The 14,424-nt window shown below is 41.2% G+C and overlaps 1 protein-coding gene across 5 annotated transcripts in view; it reads left to right on the forward strand.

Moving 5' to 3' along the window:
* LOC121544682 (mitogen-activated protein kinase 9-like) overlaps positions 1-14,424 on the forward strand; it is a 29,457-nt gene that overhangs the window by 12,443 nt on the left and 2,590 nt on the right. For 2 of the 5 annotated variants that reach the window (XM_045208177.1, XM_045208180.1), the window contains exons 2-11: positions 1,714-1,883; positions 2,217-2,346; positions 2,587-2,645; positions 7,153-7,291; positions 7,410-7,575; positions 11,501-11,572; positions 11,978-12,160; positions 12,609-12,733; positions 12,845-12,908; positions 13,042-13,110. In XM_045208177.1, the coding sequence (XP_045064112.1) occupies positions 1,768-1,883; positions 2,217-2,346; positions 2,587-2,645; positions 7,153-7,291; positions 7,410-7,575; positions 11,501-11,572; positions 11,978-12,160; positions 12,609-12,733; positions 12,845-12,908; positions 13,042-13,110 (1,123 nt within the window). In that variant the 5' untranslated portion in view covers positions 1,714-1,767. Of the gene's footprint in view, positions 1-1,713; positions 1,884-2,216; positions 2,347-2,586; positions 2,646-7,152; positions 7,292-7,409; positions 7,576-8,161; positions 8,234-11,500; positions 11,573-11,977; positions 12,161-12,608; positions 12,734-12,844; positions 12,909-13,041; positions 13,111-14,424 lie in introns of all 5 variants that reach the window. The other 3 variants (XM_045208179.1, XM_045208182.1, XM_045208184.1) reach the window with 3 other exon arrangements.

Raw genomic sequence — 14,424 nt, forward strand, 5'->3', positions numbered from 1 at the left:
CGCTCGCTCAAAACTTGAGACATCTGTGGCATTGTGTTGTATGACAAAACTGCACATTTTAGAGTGGGTTTTTAGTGTCCCCAGCACAAGGTGCACCTGTGTAATGATCATGCTGTTTAATCAGCTTCTTGACATGCCACACCTGTCACGTGGATGGATTATCTTGGCAAAGGAGAAATTCTCACTAATGGGGATGTAAACAAATTTGTGCACACAATTTGAGATAAATAAGCTTTTTGTGCATAAAGACATTTTCTGGGATCTTTTATTTCAGCTCATAAAACATGGGACCAACACTTTACATGTTGCGTTTTATATAAAACATTTTTGTAGAAAGGTGTCAGATTTTTCTCCACAAACATACTTTGTTAATTTAAAAGTAATCCAGAAGTAATCTAGTTTTTCAAACGTATCTGTAATCTGATTACAATATTTTAGCTGGTAACGTAACTGATTAGTTCGTTAAAAAAATAATAATCTGTTACATGTAACGGATTACATGTATGTGCGCACGGACAACACGCGTGTGTACCAGCAGCTCCTGTGGTTTCACATGCGATTGTAGATGCATAAAATGAGTACGTGTTTTGCATGTGTACCTCTCTGTGTGTTAGTGTCATTATCTGTGAGTGCTGTCACAGTGATTGTGCATGTTTTAAAGTGCAACGATTTCCCCTGTACCTTGCCCTCTTCTTTCTTTGGCAATTTGAGTGAGTGATGAATCCCCTGTTGCCTGACTGAAAGGCTGTAGTATAGCCTAGTCCAATTCACCTGTGGGGATTTGTCATGGTACACACACTGCTACAACAGTGTGGGCATCTGCTATCACACACACTGACACAAACACGCCTCCCCCCACCTACACAGCCAAGAATAACATTCCTCTTCCTTCCTGCCAGAAGCATCAGCTATAGCATGCCCACACGGTCATTATCTCTGAGGTCCTTAAACACACACATCACACAAACAGGCAGACATGGATCTCCATCAGCATAGATTAACCATTTAGTCAGTTTTTGTGTATACATGATTTATTAAAGATGCACTATGCAGAAATTGATCCGCCATTTCCTGGTTGCTAAAATTTGAATAGTTCGGCTAATTTCAGTTTATGTGGCAAAACAAGCAAGTACAGTATAGAGAATCATTGTACCATCTAAACCGTTGTGAAATATATTTTCCATAACCAAAAATATTGTATTTTCAGCTGCTTGAAGCCAGTGTTCAAAACTGAAAGTAAAAGAGCCAAAAACTAAACTTAAGAATGGGAAGCATGGAACAGATCTACCTCTTATTAGACTTGCTTTCAATGTGAATGACAGATCTATAAGTCACATTTCTATGTGGATTTGGTCAGGTCGCCCCAAAAATGTATGTGTCAGGCTGCATGTGTTTTGCCAGAGGTAGCAAGGGAGTAATGCTGTGTAACTGGGTTAGAGCAGGCACAGCAGTGTTGTTTAGACAGAGGCCCTAGGTGCTCCCAATCTGTCAGCTAGCCTCTCACTGCTTCTGTCCTCTATTATACTGTATTTAAACACACACACACACACACAGACCACTCACACACACAGACCACTCACACAGTCTCCCGACTCTGCTTAGAATAACAGAACTTGGCTCGATGGTTGGATGGAAGGATGCTTTGCAAATTTCACTGAGACATACATTATGAATGATATTAAGTCCTACTATATCGATCTCTGTGTCTCCTAGACTGGTTCCGGCCCTTGAGGCAGCACAGAGGCCCCTTACATAGGCAGCAGCAGTATGAGTGAGGGCGAGGGCCAGTTCTACAGTGTGCAGGTGGGAGACTCCACCTTCACTGTGCTGAAGCGCTACCAGGAGCTCAGGGCCATCGGCTCCGGGGCACAGGGCATCGTCTGGTAAGACAACCATGATGTAGATATGCCCTCTAATAGGCTAAGTGGAAGTTTCACCATATTGTTTATACCAATTTAAATCCTCTCATATCTCCACAAGTGCATTCCATTTGGGATTGGGCCATAGGTTGGGAAGTCCTAGAACTAGGCTAGCTACTGTTTACTGTTCTCTATTCTACAGGAATGAAAGGTTCCATGAGTATGTCTCTTAGCCTTGATCTATCATGAGTCATGGCACATATTTTACGCTCCCTGTCTTTCCATCCTCCCTTTACCTCCACCTCTCTCTCTTCCCTTTTCACCCTTCTCCCCCCCACCCCCCCACCCTCTCTCCAGCTCTGCTCTGGACTCTGTGTTAGCTATTCCCGTGGCAGTAAAGAAGCTGTGTCGGCCATTCCAGAACCAGACTCATGCCAAGCGGGCCTACAGGGAACTGGTGCTGCTCAAATGTGTCAACCACAAAAACGTATGGCACACTATAACAAGCTACTGTTTGAATGCCCTCTGCCCTGTCTATTGAGCTGATTGTCTATTTTAAGCTGACACATGCCATATGTTGCAAAAATAATTACCTAATAGATACAATAAAGTAATCATCAGTAATACCTTGATATTACGTTTCATTACCTGTTTTATATCCAATATTCTATTAATAATCTATAATCTATTCAGATGATGAGTGGTGTCTCTGTCTGCCTGTCCTCAGATTATCAGGCTGATCAATGTGTTCACGCCTCAGAAGTCACTGGAGGAGTTTCAGGACCTGTAAGTCTTCTTGTACCCGTGATCTTCTTTCTTTTATTGTTGAGTAGTCCTTTGCTACATTCCAATGCACATTCTACGTGTAGTATACGAGTGTGGACATTGAAACAGAGCCCTAGTCTTCAACTACAATCCAGATTGATACAGTAGTACCCATAGGTTTGCTGATAGACGTTCTCGCCAATCTTCTAATACTCAATCTCTGCTTGTTCTAATATACACTACCGGTCAAAAGTTTTAGAACACCTACTCATCCAAGGGTTTTTCTTTATTTTTACCTTTTTCTACGTTGTAGAATAATAGTGAAGACATCAAAACTGTGAAATAACACATATTGAATCATGTAGTAACCAAAAAAGTGTTAAACAAATCAAAATATATTTTATATTTGAGATTCTTCAGAGTAGCCACCCTTTGCCTTAATGACAGCTTTGCCCAGAGTTACCTCTGCTGCAGAGGATAAGTTGATTAGAGTTACCAGCCTCAGAAATTGCAGCCCAAATAAATGCTTCACAGAGTTCAAGTAACAGACACATCTCAACATCAACTGTTCAGAGGAGACTGCGTGCATCAGGCCTTCATGGTCGAATTGCTGCAAAGAAACCAATGCTAAAGGACACCAATAAGAAGAAGAGACTTGCTTGGGCCAAGAAACACGAGCAATGGACATTAGACCGGTGGAAATGTGTCCTTTGGTCTGGAGTCCAAATTGGAGATTGTTGGTTCCAACCGCCGTGACTTTGTGAGACGTGGTGTGGGTGAACAGATGATCTCTGCATGTGTATTTCCCACCGTAAAGCATGGAGGAGGAGGTGTTATGGTGTGGGGTTGCTTTGCTGGTGACACTGTGATTTATTTAAAATTCAGGGCGCACTTAACCATTATGGCTACCACAGCATTCTGCAGCGATACGCCATCTCATCTGGTTTGGCTTAGTGGGACTATCATTTGTTTTTCAACAGGACAATGACCCAACACACCTCCAGGCTGTGTAAGGGCTATTTTACCTAGAAGGAGAGTGATGGAGCGCTGCATCAGATGACCTGGCCTCCACAATCCCCCGACCTCAACCAAATTAAGATGGTTTGGGTTGAGTCGGACCGCAGAGTGAAGGAAAAGCAGCCAACAAGTGCTCAGCATACAGTTGAAATCTGAAGTTTACATACAATTAGGTTGGAGTCATTTAAAACTAGTTTTTCAACCACTCCACAAATGTATTGTTAACAAACTATAGTTTTTGCAAGTCGGTTAGGACATCTACTTTGTGCATGACACAAGTATTTTTTCCAACAATTTTTTATTTCACTTATAATTCACTGTATCACAATTCCAGTGGGTCAGAAGTTTACTAAGTTGACTGTGCCTTTTAAACAGCTTGGAAAATTCCAGAAAATGATGTCATGGCTTTAGAAGCTTCTGATAGGCTAATTGACATAATTTGAGTCAATTGGAGGTGTACAGTGGGGGAAAAAAGTATTTAGTCAGCCACCAATTGTGCAAGTTCACCCACTTAAAAAGATGAGAGAGGCCTGTAATTTTCATCATAGGTACACGTCAACTATGACAGACAAAATGAGGAAAAAAAATCCAGAGAATCACATTGTAGGATTTTTTATGAATTTATTTGCAAATTATGGTGGAAAATAAGTATTTGGTCAATAACAAAAGTTTCTCAATACTTTGTTATATACCCTTTGTTGGCAATGACATAGGTCAAACATTTTCTGTAAGTCTTCAAGGTTTTCACACACTGTTGCTGGTATTTTGGCCCATTCCTCCATGCAGATCTCCTCTAGAGCAGTTATGTTTTGGGGCTGTCGCTGGGCAACACGGACTTTCAACTCCCTCCAAAGATTTTCTATGGGGTTGAGATCTGGAGACTGGCTAGGCCACTCCAGGACCTTGAAATGCTTCTTACGAAGCCACTCCTTCGTTGCCCGGGCGGTGTGTTTGGGATCATTGTCATGCTGAAAGACCCAGCCACGTTTCATCTTCAATGCCCTTGCTGATGGAAGGAGGTTTTCACTCAAAATCTCACGATACATGGCCCCATTCATTCTTTCCTTTACGGATCAGTCATCCTGGTCCCTTTGCAGAAAAACAGCCCCAAAGCATGATGTTTCCACCCCCCATGCTTCACAGTAGGTATGGTGTTCTTTGGATGCAACTCAGCATTCTTTGTCCTCCAAACACGACGAGTTGAGTTTTTACTAAAAAGTTCTATTTTGGTTTCATCTGACCATATGACATTCTCCCAATCCTCTTCTGGATCATCCAAATGCACTCTAGCAAACTTCAGACGGGCCTGGACATGTACTGGCTTAAGCAGGGGGACACGTCTGGCACTGCAGGATTTGAGTCCCTGGCAGCGTAGTGTGTTACTGATGGTAGGCTTTGTTACTTTGGTCCCAGCTCTCTGCAGGTCATTCACTAGGTCCCCCTGTGTGGTTCTGGGATTTTTGCTCACCGTTCTTGTGATCATTTTGACCCCACAGGGTGAGACCTTGCGTGGAGCCCCAGATCGAGGGAGATTATCAGTGGTCTTGTATGTCTTCCATTTCCTAATAATTGCTCCCACAGTTGATTTCTTCAAACCAAGCTGCTTACCTATTGCAGATTCAGTCTTCCCAGCCTGGTGCAGATCTACAATTTAGTTTCTGGTGTCCTTTGACAGCTCTTTGGTCTTGGCCATAGTGGAGTTTGGAGTGTGACTGTTTGAGGTTGTGGACAGGTGTCTTTTATACTGATAACAAGTTCAAACAGGTGCCATTAATACAGGTAACGAGTGGAGGACAGAGGAGCCTCTTAAAGAAGAAGTTACAGGTCTGTGAGAGCCAGAAATCTTGCTTGTTTGTAGGTGACCAAATACTTATTTTCCACCATAATTTGCAAATAAATTCATTAAAAATGCTACAATGTGATTTTCTGAATTTTTATTTATCAATTTGTCTGTCATAGTTGACGTGTACCTATGATGAAAATTACAGGCCTCTCATCTTTTTAAGTGGGAGAACTTGCACAATTGGTGGCTGACTAAATACATTTTTTCCCCACTGTGCCTGTGGATGTATTTCAAGGCCTACCTTCAAACTCAGTGCCTCTTTGCATGACATCATGGGAAAAAATTGTAGACGTCCACAAGTCTGGTTCATCCTTGGGAGCAATTTCCAAACGCCTGAAGGTACCACGTTCATCTGTACAAACAATAGTACGCAAGTATAAACACCATGGGAGCCACCACCACGCAGCCGTCATACCGCTCAGGAAGGAGACGAGTTCTGTCTCCTAGAGATGAATGTACTTTGGTGCGAAAAGTGCAAATCAATCCCAGAACAACAGCAAAGGACCTTGTGAAGATGCTGGAGGAAACCAGTACAAAAGTATCTATATACACAGTAAAACGAGTCCTATATCAACATAACCTGAAAGGCCGCTCAGCAAGGAAGAAGCCACTGCTCCAAAACCGCCATAAAAAAGCCAGACTACGGTTTGCAACTGCACATGGGGACAAAGATCGTACTTTTTGGAGAAATGTCCTCTGGTCTGATGAAACAAAAATAGAACTGTTTGGCCATAATGACCATCGTTATGTTTGGAGGAAAAAGGGGGTTGCTTGCAAGCCGAAGAACACCATCCCAACCGTGAAGCACGGGGGTGGCAGCATCATGCTGTGGTGGTGCTTTGCTTTAGGAGGGACTGGTGCACTTCACAAAATAGATGGCATCATGAGGCAGGAAAATTATGTGGATATATTGAAGCAACATCTGAAGACATCAGTCAGGAAGTTAAATGGGTCTTCCAAATGGACCCCAAGCATACTTCCAAAGTTGTGGCAAAATGGCTTAAGGACAACAAAGTCAAGTTATTGGAGTGGCCATCACAAAGCCCTGACCTCAATCCTATAAAAAATGTGTGGGCAGAACTGAAAAAGCATGTGCGAGCAAGGAGGCCTACAAACCTGACTCAGTTACACCGGCTCTGTCAGTAGGAATGGGCCAAATTTCACCCGACTTATTGTGGGAAGCTTGTGGAAGGCTACCCGAAACGTTTGACCCAAGTTAAACAATTTAAAGGCAATGCTACCAAATACTAATTGAGTGTATGTAAACTTCTGACCCACTGGGAATGTAATGAAAGAAATAAAAGGTGAAATAAATCATTCTCTCTACTATTATTCTGACAGTTCACATTCTTAAAATAAAGTGGTGATCCTAACTAATCAAATGTCAGGAAAGCATTCCAGGTGAAGCTAGTTGAGAGAATGCCAGGAGTGTGCAAAGCTGTCAAGGCAAAGGGTGGCTATAAAATATATTTTGGTTTGTTTTAACACTTTTTGGGTTACTACATGATTCCATATGTGTTATTTCATAGTTTTGATGTCTTCATTATTATTCTACAACGTAGAAAATAGTAAAAATAAAGAAACCCTTGAATGAATAGGTGTTTTAAAACTTTTAACAGGTAGTGTATGTCCTCCTCTTCTCCTTCCCTCTCCCCGTCTCTGTGCCAGCTACCTAGTGATGGAGCTAATGGATGCCAGTCTGTGCCAGGTGATCCACATGGACCTGGACCATGAGAGGATGTCCTACCTGCTTTACCAGATCCTCTGTGGCATCAGACACCTGCACTCCGCTGGCATCATCCACAGGGTGAGGAGCACACACACCTGCGCACTCTCACACACTTGCATGAATGCATCACACACACATACACACCAGCATACACACTTTGACTAAATACGCTCTATCCCTCTCTCTCTCACTATAGGACCTGAAGCCCAGTAACATAGTGGTGAAGTCAGACTGTACTCTCAAGATCCTGGACTTTGGATTGGCCAGAACGGCCTGCACCAACTTCATGATGACCCCTTATGTGGTGACCAGGTACTACAGGGCCCCAGAGGTCATCCTGGGCATGAAGTACAAGGAGAACGGTAAGAGGGAACAAGGCTATTTCCCCTGTAGTGCACTCCCCTTGACCCTTTGGCTCTGGTTAAAAGTAGTGAACTTAGGAAATAGTGTCGTTTAGGACACAGCCTAGTATACAGTATGTCTCTGTATCTGCATGCTACTAATCTGACTAACCCACTAACAAGTCCTGGGTCTTGTGTGTATTGTGTACCACTGAACAGAGATGTCCCATTCCAAAAGGTGCATATCTGTTAGAGTAGGTTAGAGTGATTGGAATTCCTCACAGCGCTGTCAGTAGCCACAAAGAACAACCTGGTTACAACCTGCAATAACAAATTGCAGAAGAATTTCAAAAGGAGGTTGGTTTTAAAATGGAGTGCTGTTGGTCATGTTTGGTGTGTCCAAGGACCTTGAAGGGTTGGATGAATATTTTTATTGATCATAGTTATTGATTCTACTAAACTATCATGGTGGCTGATCAAGGTTCGAGAACAGTGACTGATCATGCTTTTCTGATCATACCGATTTGATCATGTTCATCGATCACATGTATTGATCATGTTTATATTGATGGTTGTTGAATGTTGATGGTTCTGTGCTGCTCTGCAGTTGACCTGTGGTCTGTTGGCTGCATCATGGCTGAGATGATTGCACACAAAATCCTCTTCCCTGGAAAAGACTGTATCCTTTTCGTGTGTGTATGAGAGAGCGTGCGCTCCACTTATGACATATCACTCTGATAGAATTTGTATGTAGCAGTGTTACATACTGAATGGTATTCCATTTATCTTTTTGTTTATTATCAAACCTACTTCCTGTGTAGGAAGTAAAGGCACATTTTTCCAGTGCATTAGAAGTTTCCAATTGACCTTATCAGAGAAAATACCTCTAAGTCATCATAGGGCTGAAATACAGGAAAGGGGGGAGGAGTAGAAGACCATTTGTTAAAAGCACATAGTCCAAAGCAAATACTACCCACGCACTGACCACATCACATCCTATGATCCTATTTTACCAGCTACACACACGTTAGCCGGAAATAGCTGGCATTTGGCCATTTTTTGTTTCAAAACAAATTCAGCTGGTAAGCAAAATTGGCGGCAGCCTATTGTCTGGGAGAAAATAAAAATCCCATTGCGAAATAATGTTTTTTTCGCCTATTCGCAGTGGTGGAAAAGGACCCAATTGTCATACTTGAGTAAAAGTAAAGATACCTTTTTAATAGAAAATTACTCAAGTGAAAGTCACCCAGTAAAATACTACTTGAGTAAAAGTCTAAAAGTATTTGGTTTTAAATATACTTAAGTATCAAAAGTAAAAGTATAAATAATTTCACATTACTTATATTAAGCAAACCAGACGGCACCATTTTTTATTTTTATTTACGGATAGCCAGGGGCACACTCCAACACTCAGACATCATTTACAAACGAAGCATTTGTGTTTAGTGAGTCTGCCAGATAAGATGCAGTAGGGATGACCAGGGATGTTCTCTTGGTGTGTGTGAATTGGACCATTTTCCTGTCCTGCTAAGCATTCAAAATGTAACCAGTACTTTTGGGTGCTAAGGAAAATTTATGGAGTAAAAAGTACATTATTTTCTTTAGTAATGAAGTGAAGTAAAAGTAAAAGTTGTCAAAATATAAATAGTTAAGTACAGATACCCCCAAAAAACTACTTAAGTAGTACTTTAAAGTATTTTTACTTAAGTACTTTACGCCACTGCCTATTCGTTGACGTAAATACATTTGACAAGTCATGCTTATCGGTCTATGGGTTAATTTGCATAATTTAGAGGAATTAAATTGGCGACTGTGTATGTTCGTTATGTATCTTATTTATTACACGTGACAGATACAGAGCCTTTGAGCGGAAAATCTGTCAGACAGCGCTTTTATAAGCCCAATCATTGCGCAACAATTCTAAATGCAATCATGTGTTAAAAATAGTTTTGTGGCCACGATTAAAAATAGCTATTTTTATTTCTCAACTGGTAATTGAAGCGCGCTTCCCATTCACCATTCAAATGCATCGGCAACAGAAGGCAGGCTTCATCAGCGCGTCACACACCACTTTGCAATGAGCTGGAAGCAGTATGCATTTTGAAAACATTGCTACTTAATTGTTTGAAACCTGAACGTTTTACTACATATTATGAGGCATGTTTTACCTTGCTTCAAAGTAGCCCAGGCATATGCCATTGAAACCAGAAGCCTATTTCTCTCATGTTCTATTGGTTTTATATTTTCTTTCATTGTCCAGAGCCAAATGCACATTTGCGCGTAGCCTTGTGTACGTTACTGCGCTAATTATGTGAAGAAATAATACTTTACATTTTAAGCTAAACGTTCTTATCTGTTGCATCAGAATCATTGCTTTAAAAAATATATATTTGTAGCCTAGGCCTACTTGTTGAATGAATTTGGGATCTATCGTCCCACAACTGTCCCAGGTTCTGTTTGGGCTATTTATTTCTCGACAAGCTGACCAATTGAATAGTTCAACTTATCTACTATGGGGAACAGTAGATTGACATAGGCTCATAGGCGGCGCATCCATAAGGCTAGGGGAAGCTGTCACTTAAATTGCCCAAATTATATAGCCTAATTAGCCTACTCCTGTCTATACAGAAATACATGCCCAGCCAGGCATATCGCAATATTTCAAAATTCAATCGTGGGAAAACATAGTTTGGAAAGCAAATAGCTATTGCTGTAAAGACAAGACAATGAAAATCTGTCTTTTAGTAACCAAATTCTCAACTTAATTGAGCGAACAACAGTAGGCCTATGGCCTATCTTATTAGCACTAGCGGAGAGTGCACTTATTCACTCATTATTCACTCTTTATCATTGTTCGGTCAGTGCCACTTAAAAGTTCATTTTTGGACAGTAATTTCCTCCTCCAGTTTAGATGGATGTCATATTCTACTTGTGTCTCCCCTTCTCGTAGGCCTATTATATGGACAACGTTGTTTTATTGATCCATTTGTCAGTGTCAGCAGAGTAGGCTACCCTGTAATTTGTCATATATAAAAAGATTCTGCTAGTGTCTCCAGTCATATGAAGTGTAGTAGAATTGCATGAAATTTGTTTTTACCATGCAAAGAAATAAGAAATGTAGCCTATAGGCCAGGTCTCTACGATATGCATTGAATGGTATTTTTTGCGAAAAGTGACTGCCTTATATTATTAGCCTAATTTATGACTATCCAATCTATTAATCACATTATGCATAGTAGGCTATCTTTAAATATGTCTGCAAATGCGATGATGCATGCAATGCCTTATTATAAAGGTGCATTTTTATGGTGAAAATGTGCTTTCCCAAACTTGAAACTCATGCATAGGCTAGTGATTTTGCTGTTCGTTACTTGTTTTGTTGGCTGAGGGAAAAGTAAATGTGGACAGTTATTCTAACATCTTCAAAGTGCACGGTAAGGACACGCGTGATTGCATCCTCGACTTGCATGTTCTGTTAAGATTCATTACCGTAATCTAAATGATGCCCTAATCAGGTTACGCACCCAATGCGTATTGGTCTGGTACATTTCTCAAATGTCCGGTAAATTAAACTGCTGCAGGTCAATTGTCCTGTGCCACGTTTTTGTAATGGAAACCCTGGTACACACACACACAGAAACAGAAACAGCTGTGTAAACTGATAAGCAGTGCTCCTAAGCATGGGAGAGGAGTAAGTTAGTTAGCCTGTCCTTCCCATCCTAATGAGAGAGAGCTCTCTGGATGGAAACAGCCTGGAGTATGTCACTAATCCTGCATTTGAACCATTTCATAACTCTAAAGCATTATTCTGCCTTTAACGTATCATAATTTAACCACTTTGCCATCTGTCTGTCTATGATTTTGATGATTTGTGTTATAAAGACAACCAACCATATGTTTGAACCGTGTGTGTTCATGTTTGTTTTCGTTTTCTTCATGTTCCCAGTGGACATCTGGTCAGTGGGGTGCATCATGGGAGAAATGGTGAAGGGCAACGTTATCTTCCAGGGCACCGACCGTATCCTTCATCCACCTCTCTCCCACGCTCTCTCTCTTTTTCAATATCTCACTCCTCTTCATCCCTTTCCTCATCCCTCTATCTCCACTCCTTTCTGACACTTGATTCTTCCATTGTCTCCATAAGTATTTATACTTTGGCATGCTGTTTGGTTAGATCCACATGGAGGATTGAGACCAATTTGAGTTTTTCCTCAACCTTCAGTAAATGTCACCTCCATTGATAATGAAAAAAGAACTGGGATGATTAGCATTTCTACTGGCTGCCTGTTTCACTTTTTCTAATGGGCATGGGCCCTTTCTCCCTGTCTCTCTCTCTCTGTCAGACTGTATTTTCTTCACACATTTTTTGTTGATGTAATACACACACACACCCATGTTCTCCTTAACGGTGGTGCCTGTGCAGACATAGACCAGTGGAACAAGGTGATTGAGGTGCTGGGTACTCCCTCCATGGAGTTTATGAACCGGCTGATGGAGACTGTGAGGAACTATGTGATGAACAAGCCTCAGTACCCAGGAGTCAACTTTGCTGAACTATTTCCTGACTGGGCCTTCCCCTCCGACTCTGAACACGACAAACTCAAGAGTAAGACATCTCCCATCTGACCTCGTATCTGTAGTCATTTGTCTTTTCACTTACTGCACAGCTGAGTTCTTAGTTCTTGGTCCTGGAGGGCTCTAGTATTGCAGGCTTTTGCTCCAGCCCATCACTGAGACACCAGTTTCAGCTGACCAAGGCATTAGTGATGAATGGATACGCTGAAATGGGTGTATTAGTGCTGGGCTGGAACAAAATCTCGCTCACATTGTAGCCCTCCAAGAGCAGGAGTGAAGAACACTATCCAGCAATAGGTGTGTTGGTGTATCAAATATATCTAGTTAAAAGCTGGATCAGTAATCTTATCTAACACCTTGTGTGGGCTTCAGCGGTCGCATAGAGACCACAGATCTATCTTAATGAAATGATGTCAAGATAGTCTTGGTTGCTGTAGTAACAGTGCAGTGACGGTGCTGTTTTCTCGTTTCCATGACAGCGGGTCAAGCTCGGGACCTGCTGTCCAAAATGCTGGTGATCGATCCCGAGAGCCGCATCTCTGTGGAAGAGGCCCTGAATCACCCGTATATCCATGTGTGGTACGACCCAGGAGAGGCAGACGCAGTGAGTGGACTGTTCTACATTTTTGAGAGGATGCATATAAAGGGGAATACATTTGTTTGGTCTAATATGTGTGTCACTGTGTTGTGTTGTTGTCTATGTTGTATCTAATAGCCTCCCCCACAGATCTGTGACAAGCAGCTAGAGGAGAGAGAACACAGCATCGAACAGTGGAAAGGTAGGAGGTGGCTCCCTCTAGGGACAGCACTATCACCTGTTCTGATACAGTACATTACCACACACACACACACACACACACACACCGTGTAGATGACTGTACAGGGATGAAACAAATCACTCTTTCTCCTCAGAGCTCATCTATGAAGAATTGATAGACTGGGAGGAGAGGAACAAGAATGGAGTGATGAAAGAAGAGTCAGGTAACTCTTTACACACTACACAGATACAAGATCATATCTTAATGTGTGGGTTGTACTATATAACAAGTCCTCTAGGTCTGTTGTGACTGTGTGTCTGTGACACGGTGGTGAATGTTAGTGGACCGGGCCCCAGGGTTGGGGTTAATTCCACAAATTCATTTGTAATTCAAATTCCAGGTCAGTCTTTGAATTCAGAGATCATTCAATTCTAATGTTAAGTAAATTCTAAGAATGAAATTCCCAATTCAATATTATCCCCAATTATTCCACAAATTCCAATTAGAATTCAAATCCCTCAGGCTTTCAGGCTGATCATGTCACTGTTCAGACAGCCTAGCTATAATGGAAATATAGAAATACAAGTTGAAATGTTTTAAAACAAATCCTGCAGTCCATTTTTGATACTAAGTGCATTGATTCCATTAACTGGGAAACATACCAATATTGAATTCCAATTCAATTCCAAAGATTACATTTTTCAAACAGTCTAATTCCAATTAAATTCCATTACTTGAAAGTTGTTGAAATTCAAATTGAATTCAATGTAAATTCTCCAATTCATCAGTGTGTTCAAGAATTGAATTGAAATTTCAAATGAAATTGGATTCAACCCCAACCCTGGTGGAACCTTCCTGGTATTAGGGATGGGCATGGTTATTCGCATATTCTAATATCCAAACGGACGTTAGTATTCAAACACTTGTGAGTATTCATTTTTGGATACTTTTTTGGTCCTATTTTAACAATGAGAAAGCATTGTTTCAATTAAATTGTCCATGTTAAAGTGTTACACACAAGGATAAACCATGACATTTGAAATTCTTAAATAAAATTACAAACTTTAAAATGTAGTGTTTATGTACATGCATTGAGCTACTGCTGCTTCACATGGTTTTGAAAGTAAATTGTTTACAGTTGCGAACGGTATATGAAGCCTACAGTTCTGAGGACGCACAAAGTGATTTGTTTTAATTCAAAGCACATTTTCTCTCACATGGGTTATGGGTTGCGTTTACATTCAAAAGCATTTTACTATCATAGCGCATTTAGCCCTCTGGTTGGCGCTGGTATGCTATTTTCCTCACTTCAAATAGCAGTTAGCCTATCGGCGCGCACCAACGGAGGGTCCACAAGACCTGACACAGATCAATGGAAAACCCTCACCAGAAAACTTTTTTTGAAACAGAATCAGTTCTATTATGGTGAACATCAGACTTCTCTTTCACTGTTGCTGTTAGCAGGCTACTGTTAGCCAAAAATACTGGAGAATAGCACCCTGAAAACAACTGCGCACTCTCTGCTGTTGTGGCATTT

This window comes from Coregonus clupeaformis, chromosome 3 (genome assembly GCF_020615455.1).
Source record: "Coregonus clupeaformis isolate EN_2021a chromosome 3, ASM2061545v1, whole genome shotgun sequence".
In the NCBI taxonomy this organism is placed as follows: Eukaryota; Metazoa; Chordata; class Actinopteri; order Salmoniformes; family Salmonidae; genus Coregonus; species Coregonus clupeaformis.